Source organism: Lepisma saccharinum, chromosome 11 (genome assembly GCF_977018435.1).
Source record: "Lepisma saccharinum chromosome 11, izLepSacc3.1, whole genome shotgun sequence".
Classification (NCBI taxonomy): domain Eukaryota; kingdom Metazoa; phylum Arthropoda; class Insecta; order Zygentoma; family Lepismatidae; genus Lepisma; species Lepisma saccharinum.
This window is the reverse complement of record NC_139239.1, coordinates 13,130,821-13,153,031: the sequence shown is the minus strand read 5'-3', so window position 1 is coordinate 13,153,031 and position 22,211 is coordinate 13,130,821. Positions and strand designations below refer to the sequence as shown.

Sequence of the window (22,211 nt, the reverse complement as noted above, 5' to 3'; positions counted from 1 at the left end):
GGTTCCGTTAGCATTAAAATAATATCGCTAAATGCTTTCTAAATTGATTGATTGATTTAGTTTATTTTACTTCGCGTTTTGTGCCTCTTGGCTAATTTGCGAAGATGGGGATGAGTGATGAAATGATGAAATTGATGAATGGACATTCACAAACAACCAAGCCCGACCGGGATTCGAACCCGGGACCCTTGGCGTCGCGGCGCCACTCTGCCACAGGGTCGGGCCAAATGCTTTCTAAAGAAAAAGGTTCTAAATTACATGTACGTTCATTCCCACTAATCATAAACAAGCATTTTTCTCGTCTTCATCTGTTCTTAAGATTTGTAACATCCTTTTAGCAGACGAATAACGTGGCAGGAGCAAATTTGACGCTTATTCTTATTGCTGACACTTGCGTGGCAGCATACTCGGCCTTTATCTTTGGGTGTAACTGTAAAATATGTCACTGGTAATAATATACCGTAGAAAAGTTTTACGTAAATACCTTTTAGTTGGTATAAGTTTCCCACCCGAGAATTTGACTCCAAAATCTTTAGCCCCCTCCCCCAACCCCACTTATTTCAGTCTGGCGCCGTCACTGTGCCTGCATCCTTCATGGCATGGTGCACATTACAAGGGGGATTTTATCTAATAATAAAACTTAAAACCGTCTTTGTAAAGAAATGGAAAGAGTGCCAACATTTGAAATTAAATAACAACAATAATATAGTTGACAGCTTTTCCTCTCATTGTTTTTGATTTTGGAAATTTTTGACTATGGGACCTGCGTACAGACATGGGTCTCACTTATTGCACAACACTTGAGCACCCTTGTGTTCTGACGTCATGGGAGGAAACTTTTTAATTTTAGGCTAGATGCCTACGTTGTCAGGTTAGGCTAGCTAGGTTTAGTTCTCTTAGACTAAATAATATTTTTTCATTGTATTTATGCTAATGAAACCTACTAACCTCGTAGGCATTCCTCATCTGACGTCAGAACACAAAGTAGCAAAACAGTTGTGCGGAGAGGAAGACCCGTACAGGTACATCCTCTGCACATGCGCTATTCACTCTTCTAGCATCATTCCCAGTGATCAGTCGCTATGGACGCTAAAATCCTTGAACGTACGTCTGCTACTGATACAATTCAATTAATATGATTTATCCACGATTGTTGTGTACCTGGCAGGGTGAGTAACTATGTGCTTCAGTAAGGACAAGGGTAAAAGAATGTTCTTTTCCATGTTTATGCTTAATAAATCGTCTTTGTAGGGTTTTCTTTAGTGCTGAACAGCACTACTTCCTGCGTCAAGAGGAAGTAGCATAGTTACTTCGTTGTTGAATAATTATGTTTGTTTTGGTTGTTGTCAGTAAGTTACATGCTCAGATAGGGTAATTGAAACTGGACATACAGTTTAAAATGCATTGTTTTCCCACCGGGGATCTGTTCGACCTCTTGATTAGAAGGTTACGGTGTTATGTTGTTGAATATTTGAGTTTTTGTATTAAGTTCACTTTATGCACGGACCTACAATTTAAAGCGCGACCAGAAACACTATGTGCCTCCACGGGTATCAAACCCGGAATCCCTTGATTACAAGACGACGACGTTACCACTACGCCATCGGGTAATTTGTTGTTGAATATGTTGCAAGGCGAGAGTTGAAAAGTACATTAGTTTGAGACCATTAATATAGTTTCGAATTGCATTTCAGAGCAAGATAAATTTATGCAGATTCGGTGATGATGTATACTCACTATAGAAAACCAACAGTTTCATACATCGGAGACACATTTCTCCAAGGTTTACAACGTTCGTGGAGGTATTTTCTTTCATCTTAGAATATATTTGACCGGGAAATCATGTATTTTTCAAGGGAAATATCTCACCGACGCACAATTGCCATTGCTTTCATTTGCTTGCCCTACGACAACCGGATGCTGCGTACGTTTGATCACATAAGCCCCTGTCAGTGTTTCAACCCCCCTTTTTTTTAGTATGCTTGCCTAACATAACCAAACCTAACCTTATCGGAAATGGTTCATGGAGCTATCGGTCAGCTACCGTGCATAATGGTTCGTGGGGCTATCTGTCAGCTACCCGTGCATAATGTATAATTTCCACCGGTGACGAACACGATAGTCGGTATTTTTCGGTGAAGAAGGTTGAAACACTGCACACCCACAACATGAGTCAAGATGTGCCCGCCATAATGTGTGTTCCGGAAGCAAAGAAAGGAATAAAAAAAAAAAGCACTCAGAATGTGAAAAATTGTGTTTGTTTTCGTGTAAAAAGCATAATGGCACCTTGAACTATGTTCCGCAATACACAATTGGTAAGTACGAACCATGCGAAACACAAAATATCCGATTTTAATGTGTCTCCGATCTATGAAACTGTTACCAATATTTCTAATGTTGAGAAACTTTGTATTAGGAAGAATGTACTTTCTTGCGTCAAGTTCTAATAAGACAATCAACACTATACACCCACATTATGTCAATTTTGCAGATGACGTGGCTGAAGAACTAGTGCATCCAAGTTCCGATTGTTTAATTCCGAACTAACCATTCTACAAACACATTTTGTACATAGTTCGATTTCGATTTATGTCTGTTAACACACAGTTCATAGTCTTAGTGATTACTTATTGTGTGTTTTCTGCAGAACGATTTTTCCCTTCTGTATAAGCACTCCTATATGGAATTGCTGGCTTGTCTGTGAGCAGCCAGTCGATTACAATTGCTACCATCAACTTGATGTGCGTGGGGTGTACAGAGGTATTACCAAGAATGTATTTAGGGGGAGCGTCGGGAGGTAGACAGGTCAAGTTTAGGGCTCCTGGCATTAATGTAAGATTTCTAGATGTTTAGGGCTCTTAACATTAAGATAACTTCCACAAATGCTTCCAACACCTAATCATGGAATATCTGGTCTCAAACTCTAAAGACCCTTCGAGCCTCACACAAAAATATGCCATAACTGCATGTCTGACAGTAGAATAAACCAAGAACAGCTGTTCTATGCAAAGCATGGATGCTTGCATAAGCTAATTTTCAAATATACATTTTTCTCCAATAAATAATACTTAGGCGTGGTGGAATCTTGTGAAAAGTCATGAAACACACGAAACAGTTGCCAAATAGTGACAATATTTGACACAATATATTCAACAGTACAGATAATATCACATAAAATGTCAATCACCATGTTCGTTCACTGTATTTCAGAACATGTGAGGTTCAAGAATAGAAGAAACACTTCAATGATAGGATGACTTCTACATGGTGGATGATTTTCCCAATCTGGGAAAGGGAAGGAAAGGATTTTAAACTTTTTGACAATGAATTAATGCATGAAGTGTGTGCAGAAAGTGAATCAGTTTTTTTTTCTTTTTCAAGTCATGGGAAGTAGTAATTATGACCAAATTTTGTATCTGAAGGTAATAAACACCTAATCATGGAATATCTGGTCTCAAACTCTAAAGACCCTTCGAGCCTCACACAAAAATATGCCATAACTGCATGTCTGACAGTAGAATAAACCAAGAACAGCTGTTCTATGCAAAGCATGGATGCTTGCATAAGCTAATTTTCAAATATACATTTTTCTCCAATAAATAATACTTAGGCGTGGTGGAATCTTGTGAAAAGTCATGAAACACACGAAACAGTTGCCAAATAGTGACAATATTTGACACAATATATTCAACAGTACAGATAATATCACATAAAATGTCAATCACCATGTTCGTTCACTGTATTTCAGAACATGTGAGGTTCAAGAATAGAAGAAACACTTCAATGATAGGATGACTTCTACATGGTGGATGATTTTCCCAATCTGGGAAAGGGAAGGAAAGGATTTTAAACTTTTTGACAATGAATTAATGCATGAAGTGTGTGCAGAAAGTGAATCAGTTTTTTTTTCTTTTTCAAGTCATGGGAAGTAGTAATTATGACCAAATTTTGTATCTGAAGGTAGGAAGTCGAACTTGTACTCATAAATTTCAGAAATGCATTTTCTTTTTTAAATCTTATGCATGTAAGGAAAAAGAAGGAACTGTGGGAATATTAAAACAGTCTAGCATAATCTATCTAATGTATTCTTTGGCATGTACAGGGTGTCATTTTAATGGCGACCATGGAAACGTATAGAGGACATCAAAACAAACAACTTTTCTCAGTAACATTTTTCTCGTTGGTGCGTCGTTTCGGCGCTACAGTCTTTCAAAAAAGCCTGTTTTGCCACCTGAATGCTGGCAACCACACACAACATTTGATGGCATTTGTGACGTCATATCCCGTCGTGAAGCAATGCGTTCCAGGGTTGCCAGCATAGCTACAATCAGCCTCATTATGTACCGTAAAACAAAACGAGAAAACATGTTCTGTAACCTAACAGGAAGTAAACAAACAATACGAAAAATGGTAAAAAAAAAGTAGAATTCAAATGGAAGTGGTCATATCGAATTTTGTCTCAGCTTACATGTCAAATATTTGCAAATCTAGTTACCAAGTTGGCATCTACAATTTAGTCTATCCACTTTGTCCTTCTGATACTAGTTGTCTGTGACACACTGAACAGATGACAAAATAGAAATGAAAGAACTCAAAATTCCAAAGGTAAGCAACAGGTAATACAATGTATATTCAGAGCATTATGAGGCAAGTGGGAAAAATGATTTAAAATACAGGGATATAGTAAGTAGTAATAATACAAGATGTAAGACGACTATGTTTTTATCTACGCACCGGATATACATGTAATAGTTTGCAAATGTGAACAGGGTAGTATATTCGGTACTGATTCATCATTAGATTGTTACTGTGGTTGTACTTGTTTTAGCCGTAATGTAACAACGTGAACCTCGGATACTTCCGTTATCAGCACAAAAGTACCGCATGGCATCTGGATACAAAGCTGTATATATCAACCTTGCAACGAGATTTGCAAATATTTGACATGTAGTTGGGCGTAAACAGCCACGTGTAAGCTGTAAGTCCAATAAAATTTATTGTTGTTGGTATTTTAGATGTAAGCTGAGACAAAATCCGACATGACATTTCATTTTGAATACGTGTTTTACCATTTATTATATCATTGGTTCACTTCCCCTTTCCCCTGAGAGATGACTGCTGATCTTCTGGCTGGTAGGTTATGATGTTCGGTCTGCTGGACACGTATCTCGCTTCGTTTTACAGCTAATAATGTGGTTGGTAGTTTGTCATTTTTCACAAAATCGTGTGTTCCTTGCAACCCTGCCGTGTGCTGTTTCGCCGCAGGATATGACGTCACAGGTACGATCAAATGTTGTGTTGGGTTGCCAGCATCCAGGCGGCAAAACGGTCTTTTTTGAATGCCTGTAGCGTCGAATCGACGCACCAACGAGAAAAATGTTACTGGGAAAAGTTGTTTGTTTTGATGTCCTCTATGCGAATCTGTGGTTCGTGGGCGCCATTAAAATGACTCCCTGTATAATGTATGTATGTAAAGGAGAAGTAAGTGTAGATACTAACGCAACGGGATCTTCCTAACCTACCCATGTGAACATTTGGTACAGAAATTATATTTTCACACAAATACACATTTAGAAACAAAGCTATGGAATATGTAAAAAAAACTCAATTTACTTTTACAAAATGTAAATGAACATAAAAGCACAGATGAAAGCACCAATCTCTTACCGGGAGTTTCTCCGATTGCTTTCAAATTCGGCATACTCACGAATCTGCAGTTAAAAATTGGAGGTCACATCTAGAAAATGCGAAATAAGTAGAAATAAGGGGGTCCGTGAATGAAGTAAACACCGGTGATTTATGAAGGAAACAACAATTTTTTTGAAATGAATACGTTCCAAAACTATGGTTATGAATACCCTGAATTTTAACTATGCTTGCCTAACCTAACCTTACGTGAATGGTTCGTGGGGCTACATGAATGGTTCATGCGGCAAGTATGTTTTCCACATTTACTGAAGATGCCATATTGTCTCATGTAAAGCAACGCTCCATGGAATGGATAGCGAACTTCACTTGTTTACATCATCAATCATGGCGACCATTAGTATCGACAATCATAGGCGGCCGCGGTGGCTCAGTCGGTAACGCGTCTGACTACCATGCTAAAGGTCCCGGGTTCAATCCCCTGCCGGTTGAAATCCGGGAACTTTTCTAACGATGGAAGCGGCCCCGGTGCCCACCCAGCGTCGAATAACATGGGTACCTGGGGGAAACCCTTGGGGGTAAAGGTGGTCAGGGGCGTGATGCTGATCACATCATCCCACTCACGACCGGATCAAGAAAGTGTGGGGCGTTACCCCCACACCCCCTATACGCCTTCATGGCGTGGTGCTATGCACAGGGGAGCACTTTACCTTTACCTTCTTTAATCATAGGGGTAATGTATGCACGGTATTTCATATTTTCTAGATGTGACCGCCAATTTTAACTGCAGATTCGTGATTTTGAGGTCAAAATTAGTGAGTATACCAAATTTGAAAGCAATTGGAGATACTCCCGGTATTCTGTAATTATACCGAATGAGTGATAGAAAAAACATTTTTGAAGCAATGGGCAATATTCATTATGTCTCTTACTTTGTCTGTGGTTGGCCAGGTGATTTGTGGGATGCACAATTTACTAGCAATACGCAACACATTTCTATTTTACACAGAACAACCTAGACTGGATATTTAACCCTTCATTGGTATATGTGTTCCAGAGTAATGCAGTTGGTATACGGCGAGCGTGGTGTTAACATATGGATTCCATTGTTTTTTTTTTTGTCATCTTTTCGATTATCTTTTTACATTCATTATATTAAAAATAGTTTATAAATATGTATTGCCTAATATACTACATCACTTCTAAGTTAAAATTTATCTTATTTACTATATAATAACAAAATTATATTCTTGTATTGCACTATTACTGATTACCTATTATGAGAGACAAATTGTGTAGAAATACCGAACGGTTTTTGTAATTTTATGTAGGAATTTACTTTTGATGTTAACTAATTTTCATAACATTAGTAATAAGTCCAATAATTAATGGGATAGATATACATTCTACTTCGTAGTTTTAATCCGGGCCAGTATATTGAGGAAAAAACAAGTAAAAATAGGCTCATCTTCATAAGAATATAATCACTCGGTTCAGCAAACTATGCTCAGAAATGCTGTTGTTCATTTGGAACAAATATTAGGTTTCACAGTTAATTTAGTCAGAAGTAATAGCAGTAATAAGCGAATCAAGTTATGTAAAATAATTACCGAAGAATCAAAGCAGAAAAAAAGTGATACAACATGAATTTAGTGTGCACAGAAATAAAATATATTTGCGGAAAATGGTTACATGGTTGGTACACATGTGAGCATGGCACTCATGAAAGACATTGTCATCAAAATGACATGTCTGTGCAGACAGAGAACAATGCTACGTCCTGTAGCTAACTTGTATCATCTGGCCATAGACATTACAAATGACAGCTACATAAGACCAGAAAGTGATATCATTAGCTGGGACTGAAAAATTTACAATTCTATCCTAGGATGAGCGACGCTCTCACACGTATAGCAATGGAAGGTTAAAGAAAAGAAGAAAAAAAGCTCCTCTTCTACAGACTTCCCACCCATTACCTCCCATCAAGTGTTGATATATTTTTCTCAGAGTAGGTCTTTCGATCTTCCATCAGAACAAATGCTGGTAAATATCAAATAGAGTCATGTCTGATTTATTTTTGTTAATCGTTTCTGTGTTATTTTATTTTTGATGTTGTTCTCTTCATTGTTGAAAATTTCAGCTTACAGTGCTCATTTGTCCTGTATCTAAATTTTGTCAGTGCATAAATAAATAAACATATGTGACAGAAAGCAGGTCTTTATGTCTGTGCAAGAAACTTTTCTTTAATTTATTAAAAAATGTATTTTAACTAAAACATTTGGATCAATTCAAGGGCATTCTGGCTACATTTTAATGTATAAAATCACATTCTTATATGTCAAGCACAATTGCTCATTGATTTACATTCTGGAAAAGAAAAATCAATTTGGAGGATCAAGTGTCAGCTTGAGTTTTTCCATCACCTGTCACTGAAACAGGCAATGCATTAATCACAAAAAAAGTGCATATGATAAGTTGAGCTCAGTATTTTAAGTAATTACAGTTTTATACCAGCATATTTAATCACATTAAAACTTGAAATATTGACAATTTACACTAATAGAACACTTGTCATTTTTTAAAAATATTTCAATTGATTCTACATATTTGTAGTGATTTTACATACATATTATTTTTTCTTTTTTTTGAAATTATCGTGATTTGTGTAATAAACTCAAAGATTCAAGAGTGTTATGCAATATGTGACATAGCTAATTCAGTGGCAACAGATTTTGTGGTTGTAACATAAATGCTTTTCCTTACAGATATATGACAACATGACATAATGGAAACAACCTTAACCACATGGGGGACATTAAAGAGAATGCCAAGTGTTTGCAAATTGGAACTGACAAAGCTTATTTATTAAAACATAATTCACTTTAAAACAATGGTTACGTGGCAGAGTTTCCGAGGAATATTAAGAATCCTATTTGCTTCAAGGAGATTATTATTTTCAATTGGCCTGTTTTGTTCTGCTGCTGTGTTATTCCTTGCCCATGAAACATATGTAACATCAGTTGAGTTCCAATTTTACAATGTTCATTTTGAAAATTATGTTAGAAACAAGCCAGCAACAACTTACTGTAAAATTCCTGATTACGATCCTTTTGATGGCAGTATTTTGAAATACATAACAAAATGGAGCTCTGTAAAATGTGGAAAACCACAACCATACCTCACGTATGTAGACCATGATGGATTTATCCATATTAATGAAACGGGTGCTAATAAATCGGGATATAAATTGACAAAAATTGATTGCATTTATCAGGAAATTATCAGACCTGCAAATGATGATAATGTGGTTAATTATTCCATACCACAGATATTCTCAGCACCAGAGAAACTTCCCTCAGATTATGTCATAGTTAAGTGTTACACAAAGGCCAATAAGCTTATCTACGAATCAGGGCATGCCCACGTTCCTCCTCCTTCCAAGGAGTTACTGCAGAATAATGAGAAGTTGAAGGAAGGTCGACCGAGCGTTTTGATTCTAGGCTTTGATTCCATGTCGAGGCTTAACTTCATCCGTCAGCTTCCGAAAACGTACAATTACATAATGAATGTGCTGAATGCGACTGTCCTCAAGGGCTTGACAAAAGTTGGTGACAATACTTATCCCAATATGGTACCCTTCCTGACCGGTATGCGGGCATACAAGAAAAAGGGTCTTCCAGGTCCGTCCTGGGGAGATAGAGGTTCGGGAAAAGGTTATTTCGATACTCTTCCTCTTGTTTGGAAAAATTTTAGCAAGGAAGGTTACATCACAATGCTTGGTGAAGATGATCCGGAATTTGCCACTTTTAATTATCTTGCGAAAGGCTTTAAATTTAGACCTACAGATTATTATATGCGACCTTTTTGGCTTGCCATGGAAAATATTAAACATTTTAAATCTTCTGATTGGAGGTGCTACGGTAATAAACCGAAGCACATGTATTTTTTTGATTATACTAAGGAATTTGTTACGAAAATGAAGGATTACAAATATTTTGCATACAGTTTTCTTTCTGATGCCAGCCATGATAAAATAAATTCAATTAAAGTAATTGACAGAGATATACACCATATGCTGAGGGACATGTATGAGAGAGAGAGTTTGAAAAACACGATTGTTATAGTGATGGGGGACCACGGGAACCGTTTTGATGTTATTCGAAGAACTGTTATAGGAAGGGTGGAGGAACGGATGCCCTTCTTCAGCATCTCATTGCCCCAGTGGATGAGAAATGAATATCCACATCTAGAAGTCGGTCTAAAGAAAAATGAGAAGGTTCTACTGAGCTGGTATGATTTGTACGAGCTGCTGATGGATGTTGCCATGTTCAACTTTGGTGTCGAGTCTGAAGTTGTGAGGTGGGGCTGGATTGGATTGTCGCCATTTCGACCAATTACAAGAAACCGCACTTGTCATGAAATAGGAATTTCCGATGAGTATTGCGTATGCACAGAAGAGATACCAATGCCTCCGGAAAACGAACACGCACAGGAAGCTGCTCATGATTTGATCAGCCATGTGAACGGTATTCTGGCACCGGTGAGAGCTTTCTGCGTACCTCTCATGTTGGTTCGCGTCGTGGATGCTCAGATGTTGCTTCCAAATACCCAGGTGACGTCGCCAGATGGATTCACGGCCAAGTTGCGAGTGATAGTTGAGGTGACTCCGGGGGGAGGTTTATTGGAGGGGTTCCTGGAAAGAACTGCTTGGAGTTCTCAGTATGAAGTTGTTGGTGACGTCAATCGCATCAATAAGTATGGAAACCAGTCTCACTGTGTAGAGGACAGGATCTTAAAACTCTACTGCTTTTGCAGCGATCTTCCTACTAATAGAATAGATATATGATTTTGGAAATTTGTTACCAAGGGGAAAGTATTCAGAAATAGTGTGTCTAGCTGAATAGTTTTTCTCTTGTGTATTTATATTTAGTATTTGACACTAAGTTTTTTTTTAAGCTTTAGTTATATGCATCACTCAGCCCAGGTTTTGTAGCCTTATTTTCTCCTTCTTTTGAAGTCAATTTAATTCAAAATGTGTGATATTGATTGTGTAAGTTGTCTTTTATATAATGCGCACATCTGTAGCATTATTTGTATCTAAATACTCATAAATAATGTACATAGAGGTACGTCTGTCTATCTGAAGATTAATATTCAGTTTTTGACACTAAATACTCACAGTATTTTAGAAGCTTTAGTTATATACATCACTCAGCCAACATTTTTTTGTAGCCTTTACTTCCTCATTTGAAGGGAGGGGGAGGAATAATTTAGTGTTGGGGCATTGAATAAGTATACTTTAGGGTACCAGTTGTATAAGCCGGAGACACATGAAACTCGTATATTTTCAAAATCGTTTCTACTTACCTCATATGCATACCGGAACATTTTTCAAGCTGGGGATCACTCTTTTTTCCATGAAAAAAGCGTTATCTTTAACATTATAATCATTTATTGGTCGTTGCTAATTCGGCGGGCAAGCGGGCAAATCTTGACTCACGTTGTCTATCATCAGCTGATATGCAGTATCGTCAGCTGATGTGCAGTATCGTCAGCTGATGTGCAGTATCGTCAGCTGATGTGCAGTGTTTCCAAACTTATGAACCGATAAATGCCGCACAAACTATTCACAAAAGGTTTTTAAGCGAAAATTGTGGCTAGACTACTTTACGCCCTTATCTGCATGGTGATTGCTTCTTTGCGTTCGTGGTGCGGCACCCGGCATCTCTTCGGGTAAGTACCTTTTTCTTTTTACACTTTCTGTTCACGATAGCCCCACTATCCATTCACGGGGTCGAGGTATGCCTACGAGGTTAGGTTAGGTTCCATTAGCACTCATTTCACCCCTAAATATGTTCCTCATCATCTAAAAAATTCCTCAGTACGTTCAATTACGCATATCCAGACAACATTGTTTTTTCTCGATTTACTCCTTCAGGAAATTTTTCATCGTTTTGGGATTTACGTTGTTGAATTCCTTATAAAATAAGCTTTCCAACGATATATGACACGTATTCCTTAGGAAAAGGACGTAAACTAGTCTTACCTTAAATTGGAAAAAAAAAACTGCTCACACGTCATCTTGTGAAACTACTGCGTGGTTGCTACACTGACGGGGGGTTACATGGTTGAACGCACGGAACATTTGAGTCACGTAGTCGACGGTAATGGCGGCACGAGCTATCGTACAACGGAGATGCATGAATGAAGAAAAATACCTTACTTACAAGCCAAATAAGTTGCACGATTCGAAAAAACAATTTCCCCGGCTTCAGAAAGTCCTCAAGAACGCAATTCCGTAAGTACTTTCTTGTCTTTTCTCCTGTAAATTTGAAGAAATCCGTCTCCGACTTATACAATCGTTACCTACTTTAGTAATATGTATATGCGTAGTGTTATTTGTCTTAGAATTATATGCCCAACTTTTATTCTGCAGAATTCTGCTCTAAGAATGCCCAGTGTCACAAAAGTTTGTCATTGTTCATAATCTTAAATGAGTAGATACTATAGACTCCTTTGTTACCCAAGTTCAAAACTTTTACATCAATGTCTCTGATAATTATTGTTATTTTGTTATTTATCAGATCTACTTGAGAGCTTGATTGGTAGTGCCACTGCAAAAATAATGATGTTCTGAATTTTCACCCTGTGCTGATTCACAGAGAGGGAAGATTTTTTATGCAAACTCTCTTAGGTATTGGAAGTAAGTCCTGAGTACAAAAATTACCGCACAATATTGCACATTCTTGATGTTACTGTTTCTTCTAATTAGTGTAATATGACAATACATTTAGCACACAGAACACAAGACTGGAGCATTACAAATCAAATGAAGTATCATTTTGTTGTCTTGCATGAGTATAATGTGGGCTACAATTTTTTCATGTATTTCTTGGGGGAGGTTAGTGATATTTAGACCTCTGATTTTAGGTTCTTAACCTTTTTCCTTTGGAGATAAATAAGAAATAACAAGTTATGTCAGTGCTTCATTAAGAAAAAAAACAACAACTCAACAACTGATAAAGTTTTATAGTGCCGAAAGTAACTAATTTGCTTGTTAGAACTCTAAATCAGACCCTTTTTCAGGTCTTTATATATATATATTTTTAAGGTTTTCTAAGATTTTTATATCACACAAAGGTATTTGCTCTAACGTTTTTGAAACATACTCTGTCGATTTCCCCTTTCCAAGACCATGATATTTTTTCAAATCTCTAAACAAAGGAAAATGTCTTGCTACTGTTGCCTGCATAGTCCCAAATGCAAACTTCTGATCCATGGGTCTTGCTTACTTTTGCATCAGTTTGGTACTTTTGTGATTCGCACCTTGCAACGTAATGTTTCAGCATTCAAATTTGCACCACTGACTATATTTCTGTTGAAAGATCATTTTCAGCATGTAAGATGATTCTCACAGACAAACTGCAGAGTTTGACTGTGGAAAACCTGAAAATGATTATGCATTCAGGGTGGCCACTTTAGGACCATGATAAAATTCAAGTATAATTCCCGAAATTCAAGACAAACTTTCCAAAAATTCAAGGGTACAAGTAGATGTTTTCCCTATTTCAACATTGTATATTACCCACCTACACACACACACACACACTCACAAACAGATATATTAACAATATAAAGGGTCTGCATGATTCCAATGTATCCAAATATTATAATTCAATTCAATTAATATATTAAGTATTTAAAAATACCAAAATATAGTTTACTTATGGTTTGTGAGTATGTACGGTATGCCAAACTACGTTTGGGGAGTCAACTGTTCCCTTCCTCAAGTTATCTATCTCCTTGGCTAGCGAAATTGCATTACCTGTGTGACACTTCAAAAATGTAGCAAATTTTAACTTCATTTGTCTGTGAAACATATAGATTGCAGATGCTAGTAAATTTTATTGGTGAAATGTGCAAATTATATGCATTCACAAACATTAAACCTTAATGCAATTAAAAACAATAATAATTTTCATATTAATTCATTTTCTTATTATATTGGAGTAGGGCCACTTTTTGAGGAATGGCCCGAATATGTATTTTTATTTATTGAAATTTCCAGTACAGCAGAAACCATGTTAAACTGGAAAGAAACAACAGTAAAGCAAGTGCGATTGGTTTGTCGCCGTGAATTTATAAATGCCCAGAATCTCTTTGGATTAGTAAAGAGATCATTTCTTTTTACATATTTGGTGTATTTCTGTTTCATAAGGTCTTGACTATGTTTACAAAGTGCTTTGAAGTTGTTGTGTGTGTGTGGGGATTGTATAAATTCAATGGGATTTGAATTAATAAAAGTTGCAGTTTTTCAAGTCTACGGAGAAAAAGTGATGCATAATTTGTGGAATTCCCAGTGAGTAGCTACCCTTGTATTGGGCCGCAAATTATACATGCATAATTAATTTAACTTTTGTTAACAGCACAAGTATAATATTACAATAATTTGTGGATAATTTTTAAAATGATATATAAAAATGAAAATATGGTTAGAAGCATGGACATCCGGAAGGGGAGGCAAAGAAGGGGGCACAGCCCTCCTGGAAAATGAATGTCTACCTAAAAGTGTATATTTTACAAGTAGTTTCATTTCAGTCGCAGTAATTTATGTTAATTATTATAAAGGCGTTGAAAGATTATGATAATTTCAGACTGAAGCAGTGTTTCTTGAGGGGACATCACTATTATGGGGAAAAATATACCTCCTTTGCCCCCTCCCCTGGAAAAAATACCTTGCTTGCCCCTCCCTGGAAAAAATCCTGTGGACGTCCATGGTTAGAAAATTAATATTTGGTTGCTATATATATGTACAGTACTGTGCAAATTAATGCGGACAAAGAGAAAAATATACATTTTTTTTTAGTTTTTACACTCTTTATGTGAGAAAAAACCGAATAAATACGTAACAGATTTATACTGGTAGTATCAGCTAACTTTTTGATGCGTACTTGAGAATGTTTACAACAATTGCAAGGTTTGAAGCATTGTTGTTGGTGTTTCATTGTTGTCGTTGTGCAATGCCAATATTATTAACCAACAGACTTCTGTGAGAGCTTGGCTGTAGTAAACACGCTTTTGTTGGGCTCCGTGTTCCTACGAGTTTTCATTATGGATATAACACCCAGAAAACGTTCTAAAATTATTACACTGGGTGAGAACACATCCATGACTGTGCGGCAAATCGCTGAAGAGGCTGGTGTTGGGAAATCAGCGGTGTCAAAAATTATCAGAAACTACAGGGCAACTGGTAGTTTTTCTCCAAAGCGAAAAGTAAAGTGTGGTAGAAAATGCAAAACAACACCTAGAAGTGACACGTTAGTGCTAAGAAACAGGAAAATTCACCCATACAAAAGAAGTGTGGACCTGCAACGTGATTTGCTTTCTGCTGGGATCAGTATTGATGCATCAACTGTTTGTCGTCGCTTACTTGAAGTTGGAAGAAAATCCAGGAAACCGGTTAAAAAGCAATTGTTGACAGCTAAAATGAAGACGAAACGCCTAAAATGGGCTAAGAAATACCAGAAATGGACAGTCGCTGATTGGAGGAAGGTAATATTCTCAGATGAGTCTCACTTTGAAGTGCATGGCTACAAAGCATGTGTTGTGCGACGAAGTCCAGGTGAACCTTTACGACATGAACATTGCATTCAGACAGTCAAACACCCACCCAAGCAAATGTTTTGGGGATTCTTTACTTGCAGTGGACCTGGAGGGCTCGTACCAGTGGATGGAATGATGAATTCCGCAAAATACATTGACATATTGAGGCGCAGAATTGTCCCACTCATTCAAAATCCCACTAACGACGGACAAGAAATTTTTCAGCATGACCTTGCTCCTTGTCACACATCAAAGTCTGTACGTAAATTTGCTTCTGACAACAATGTAACGATTCTAGATTGGCCAGGGAATTCACCGGATATGAACCCCATAGAAAACTTATGGGGTATTGTGAAGAAACGTGTTGCAAAAATGGACTGTTCAACGAAGCAAAAGGTCATTACCAATGTGATTCATGTGTGGTTTCATGACAGTGATATCAAAGTTATGTGTTCAAATTTGGTTCAATCAATGCCAAACCGCATCAAGCAGCTAATAGCAGCCAAAGGAGGACAATTTCATATTAGTGTAAGTGTACGTTATGTACATCTCCAAGAAAGAGTAAAAAATGGAAAAAATATATTTTTTTTCTCTCTTTGTCCGCATTAATTTGCACAGTACTGTATATATATACACACACGGTGATTCAAAAGTTGCACGACATAGGACAACTCCATTATTTGTGCAGATACTGAAAAAATGATAGAGGTCATAAGTGTAGGAAATGCATTGTTGGAAATCATGAGCGTAATTGTTGCGACAGCAGATGGACCATTTATTAGTCTGCTTGAAATCACAAACAAAACAAAACAAAATGACTGTCAAAATGGCAAACGGAAAGAAACACAAACAAATCAATGTCATAGCCGTACTCCATTTACGACCGAACAACAAAATTGACAATCGCAATAGCAATAGCAACCGCACAGAGTGGCAAACTGATACAAAGGAACGACCTGAACTGACATGTCCAGCAGCTGCACCGTTGGGACACTACCGGAGGAATTGTTCAAATTGATTGCCATCCTGTTGACGGCACATCCGAATACGGTTCACAGAACTCTTGCACACATTATGTAACACCATAAGTGTTATTGCTGCACAAGCTCCTCTGATGTTTCCCCGAAGTTCCTGCAGTGTTCGGGGCCTGTTTCTGTACACGACAGATTTGAGATGACCCCAGAGGAAAAAGTCAAGTGGTGTTACCTAGGTGGCCATTCCACGGGACCCCTGCGACCTATCCAATGCCCAGGTAAAACTTCTTTCAGCAATTTGCAAGTTGTTAGTCCGAAATGCGACAGTGCTCCATCTTGCTGAAAGAAAAAAAAAACATCATTTTGCTAGGGGTAGATTATCCAAATAGGGCAGGAGTGTCATCTCGAGATGCTCTCTGTACAGTCCAGCAGTGAGCTTGTTGTTAAGAAATACAGGACCAATAAGAACATCCCCGTGTATGCCACACCACACATTTAACCTTGGGTCAGTCTGATGATGAGCATCTACAGCAATGTATGGGTTCTCGGTTGCCCAATACACAGCGTTATGTCTATTCACTGTTCCGTTCAGATGGAACCAGGCCTCACCGCTGAAAAGAATATCAGCCTCAAGGTGTGGCTGCTGCGTTCGTCTTTCAGTAAACCACTCACAGAACTGCACCCGTCTATCTGTGTTATCTCCATGCAGTTCCTGGACAAAATGCACATGATATGGATGGAAATGATTTCTGGATAGTATCCTGGACACGGATGCTTGACTGATGCCACATTCTTGAGCCACTTTTCGTGTTGACCATGTTGGATTGACTGTCAGCTTAGCTAGTATGCTAGCTGAGGTTGCATGATCTGTTGCCGTACGTGGCCGCCCAGACCGTGGTTTGTCTGGATACTGCCTGTTGCCTTGAACCGCTCCAGTAAACGACCAATGATTGCATGATGTGGCGGTGGTTAATCTGGATGCCGTCTGTGATATTCCTCTGCAGCTTCCCATAGACTCATCCCTGCAACATGGTTAAGAACCATTTCCACCCTTTCCTGAATTTTGTACTGGGACATTGTTGTTGATTACTGGAAGAAAAAAAAGAAAAATCAACATTATGGTCATGATTTAAAATGTATTTTCCAACAATTTTGTTCTTGTTTCCTGCACACAATGAAAATAATACAAATGCAACATCACGGTTATGATTTCAAACATATGTCCAACAATTTTGCCCTCTATCGTTTTTTCGGTATCTGCACAAATAACGGAGTTGTCCTGTGTTGCGTGACTTTTGAATCACCCTGTATATATATAAACACACACACACACATATTAAAATGTATTACGGTGCTTTCCAAATTTTATTTTTAACGATTGTACCTAATCAGTATTTTTCAGGAATTTGAACCATTTTATGTTTTTTGGAACCTACTTCAGGATTATTCGAGCCTAATTTAAGATTTTTGGTACCTATTTTAAGATTTTTAGAACCTAAAAATCCGAGGTTTAGTATTTTAAATATGAGAGAATGCTGATCGCATAACATTTATTGAATTTGAAAAAGGGAAGATTTCTTGTACTAATCTTTTTTCTGAGGGTGTGGTTTCTGGATAAGAAAAAGTATTCTTTACATTTCTTGTAGCAAATACATTATAACTGTTTAGCATAATTAAGGAATTTTTGTGACAGTGGGCTCTTAGCTGTCCAAGGGCAGTGTTTGTTACTGAACTAGTCTTCCTTAAAGCATGTAATATTGTTTCACTATTTTTCTTATTATGCAGTTTCAATTGCAATTTATCACATAAACTTAAAATTTACATCAGCTGAAGCTAGTGGAAGAGAAAGGTAAGTGAAATAATTTAGCAGGAATGATTAACGTAATTTGTGCACAATGTATTGTTACCAGTACAACCACCTATTATGTGGGAATCTTAAAGCTAGTCTGTAGGTAAATTGAGGCATTGCGGATATGAAGGGCGAACTCAACAAACGTTCATTGTGAGGGAAATGTGTTTCAAGTTGTCAGGCACAGTGCGAAGTCCACAAAAACGTGGCAAGAGTAGTTTGCTCCGTGCCTGACAACTTGAAACACATTTCCCTCACAATGAACGTTTGTTGAGTTCGCCCTTCATATCCGCAATGCCTCAATTAAATATGTACATGCCTGCCTAGTTTACATTATATTGAAACATCCTGCAGTCATTATTTCTACAGCAATATGTGTTATATGTGCATTGTCTAGTCAATAATGTATGCAAAAAGTCAGCTACATGCTGCTGTTCAAAAATGAAACGATTGACCCATTTTACAACGAATTTAAATGTAACACTTATTTTAAGTGGTCAAGATTGAACAATTTCTAGCATACAGAAAAGATATACCACTTTTAAAATCCTGCTTCAATTATTTATATTTAGAAATTATATAATGATAAATGTTTGGAAAGGAATAATTATGTAAATAAAAACCTGTAAATTGATTTTATGTTTTTGTTTAATTTTGAACAGATGAACTCTGAAGAAATGTATTTAATTGCCAGCACAAGAGAGAGTGCATTTTTTTTGTTCATATATATATATAAATATATGTGTTTCCTTTTGCGACAGTTCAAGTTGTGATTTTTGTTACTCCTACACAGAACAATGTAGTTGTCGGGTCATTCTATGTTAAGTGGCCTAAGCGTCCCTGCTTGACTCTCTTCACTCTGATGAAACTTCTACAGTTTGTGTATACGTATCTCACATGGAGACCTGCAAAATTTCATAAATAGTTTGGTTGGGGTGCCAGGGTTGCTTCTGTGAAGGTGTAACTTTTCAATCCTGAAGCAAATACGAATGTTGAGATAAATTTGCCTCGAACTTTAACAAACTGTAACTAGTGAATAAATTGTTAAGCATAAATATTTGAGCAAGCAGGACACCATTTAAACAGCTTTACAACATACTCATGGCCCATAAACTGGAGAAACGTCAGCCTCTAAAAACAATTTATTCAGTAGTCATAGCTTACTAAAGTTTGGGGCAAATTCAACACAACATTTATATTTGCTGCTGCATTGAAAAATGGACTTCACAGAAGCAGTCCTGGGCCCCAACCCAACTACCTATGAATCTGAAACTTTGTACTCCATATGGTACACGTATGCATAACCTGTAGAAGTTTCATCAAATTGAAGAGGGTCGAGCAGACACCATATCTGAATTTAGGCCACTTGACATGGAATGACCCTGTCATAAGATACAGCGATTATTTTGTTGACCAAGAAATGAACACGTTTGTGCCTATGCACTTAAGCTGTAGGTTAGGTTCAGACTAGCCTATTTTCTCAAAACATTCTGCTTAAAATACATATGGAGAAAGTAATGTGAGAAAACTTGGTAGGGCGACACCCATTTGTTATATGAAAGTTATTGGAACCTTTGTTGTGAGAATGTGAGGTGACCAACAACTAAAGCAACTTGAAACTTATTGTGCAGATTTCATCTACATTAAATAATAGCATTAATATTCATTAGGTGAGATGTCAATATTTTTCTTGATTGTATTTGCAATTATGACACAAGTATACTTTTTTTATTTATTGTACGTATTTATAAGTCACTTAACCTATATAAGTTGTCAGTGTGTTGTTTCAGTAAATGATTATATTTTGTTAACTGTGGGTATTTAGAAGTTATATAGGTATATCAGGGCTGTTCCAAGGCATGCTTGCCAGAAGTAAGATGTGATAATGGGAGGAAATGTATTGAATAAGTGCACAGCCAAAATTGATTGTGTTGATCCATTAAAATCTTGGAAGCTGGAGGCAAATTAATCAACATAAGCGAGACAGCCCCATTGAATTTAGTCTGCATATGTGCCATAGAAGATAAGTGAACTTCTGATTTTGTTTTTGTTATTTAGCGTCACTTTTCTGTCACTTTTGGCTAATCACAACAATGAGGACGAGTGATGATGTCATGAAACTGATGAAGGGACACTCACAAAGAACATTCATGTGTGGGGCTGGAATTCAAACCCGGGACCCCTGGCATTGTAGCATGCTGTGCTAAGCACTCCACCAGAAGGTCAGCAAAGCTGAACTTTCAGGTGGATATCTGAATAAGGTAAATACAACAATAGAAAAGTTATTGTGGAAAACACATTTGCTGAGGAAAATTGCAGCCATAGTAAAGTTTTTGTTATTGATAACAATGATTGTTATGCACTTGGATACTCAAATTTATCATTTGCAATGATTGTGTTAATTGTTTAGCCAATTCTTAACCTTTAAGGTACTGTGGACCCCCTTTCAATATGATCTTTTGTTGCAAACCACCAGGACCTATCTCAGTATCTGGAGTCCTAAAGTGCATATTATAAACAATATTAATAAACATAATAAAGAATATTTTCATGTTTAATAAAGAGGATCTTTTCAGATATCATGCTCCCCCCCCCTTCCCTGGGCCTCTTGGAACACAGATCACTGGTTAATGTGCATCCATGTGGAATTGCAGTTATTGAAAGAAGAAGAAATTACTTTTATGTACTATTTATAAGTAATAACAAGAACAAAAATGATGTTTGCTCTATGGTGATCCATGCAAGTTATCATTGATATCACATTTTGAAATGTAGCAACCATGTGTGAGGGCCTTGGTGATACAGTTTTATCACACCCTCATATATCCTAAGGGCAGCTCTGATGTACATAGAACCTACTTTTTAACATAATGAAAACATTTTCATAGGCTCTGTATTGTGTAGTATGTGTTAGAAGAAATATGCAGTATTGTATACTTGCTATTTTCGTAATTTTGACTATTTAGTTTGTATGATATTGAAGCCTATCTTTATATTAATTATGCTTCAATATACTCTTATTAATAGTGAAGAATTTAAACGTGAGACAAGCAAAATACAGTAAAGTATATATTTGTCTCCAGTTTATTAAAAGAAATGAAAATGAAACTTATAGGCCTATAACATTAATGATTGTTGTTGTAGTAATAAGTATGTTCGTATTTTATCACAAATACTTTTTTGTCCAATTGTGTGTATATGTGAGAAAATAAACTGTACAAATTAAGGCAACATTATGAAAGCTGCTGGAAGAAAGTGCCTCAAATTATAAACATTGTTGGAAGGTTAAATGATCACATTGGCATATCAAATTATATTTTACTTCCTTTTGATAGTGTGGAAAATAACAGGACATAAATAAATGATGTCTATTCAAGTGAGATTGAAGTTTCATAATGAATAAGTGTATTGCCTTGAAAGTTCAATTAGTCCTCTCTTTCTGGCTTCTACCTTTTCATTTACTGAAGCTCTAGTCATATATGCCTGTGACTTATAACTGTGATAAATCATTACTGTCCTCACTGTTAGATCTGTGTGCTAAACTTTTGTACCGCTTTTGCAGTCACTGTCCATGTAGTATATTTGAGATATGTATGTATGTAAATTCATTTTCCAATCTTCAATGTTTGAGTAAAATGTGATAAATTTGTTAAATTTCAGAAAAGTTTGGAAATATACCTTGTACAAAAACCCATTTATGTGACTATATATTAGAAAATTTAACATATAAATTGCCATTGTTAGTGACCAATTGAACATGTACTGCACTGTGGCCGTGTGGTCTAAGGCTTGGGGCTCCGGCTACAGGATGCATGCAGGTTCAAGTCTACTGGGGCAAGCGTAACAACTTTTCTCCTGAGATTTCGGCCTGGGACCGATGGCCATTCACCATCAGGAGGAAATTGGGGAGGTACGAATGAGTGACGTAACCCTTTCATGGAAACCTACAACAATGACTGGGAGTTGGTCATGCTGACCACACGTCACCCCATAACACCTCAGTTGAGGGTGGAAGTCTGTAGGTAGGCCCTGGCTCTCGTGGCTTGTGCCACGGGTTATTATTTATGTTATAATTTAAAAACATGCTGAAATTGCAACAACTTACAGCCCTTGTCCTGGAAAATAATATGTATTGTGAT

General features: G+C 37.1%; 1 protein-coding gene across 1 annotated transcript; it reads left to right on the top strand.

Moving 5' to 3' along the window:
• Positions 1-1,057: 1,057 nt before the first annotated feature.
• Positions 1,058-21,766, top strand: LOC145994642 (uncharacterized). Its single transcript, XM_083130738.1, has 2 exons — positions 1,058-1,169; positions 8,412-21,766. Exon 2 carries the CDS (start codon positions 8,537-8,539, stop codon positions 10,490-10,492), a length of 1,956 nt encoding a protein of 651 aa, XP_082986864.1. The 5' UTR covers positions 1,058-1,169; positions 8,412-8,536; the 3' UTR covers positions 10,493-21,766.
• The last annotated feature ends 445 nt before the right edge of the window (positions 21,767-22,211 follow it).

Coding starts and splice junctions, on each gene's coding strand:
- LOC145994642 (XM_083130738.1), top strand. CDS start 8,537: ATGGTTACGTGGCAGAGTTTCCGAGGAATATTAAGAATCCTATTTGCT.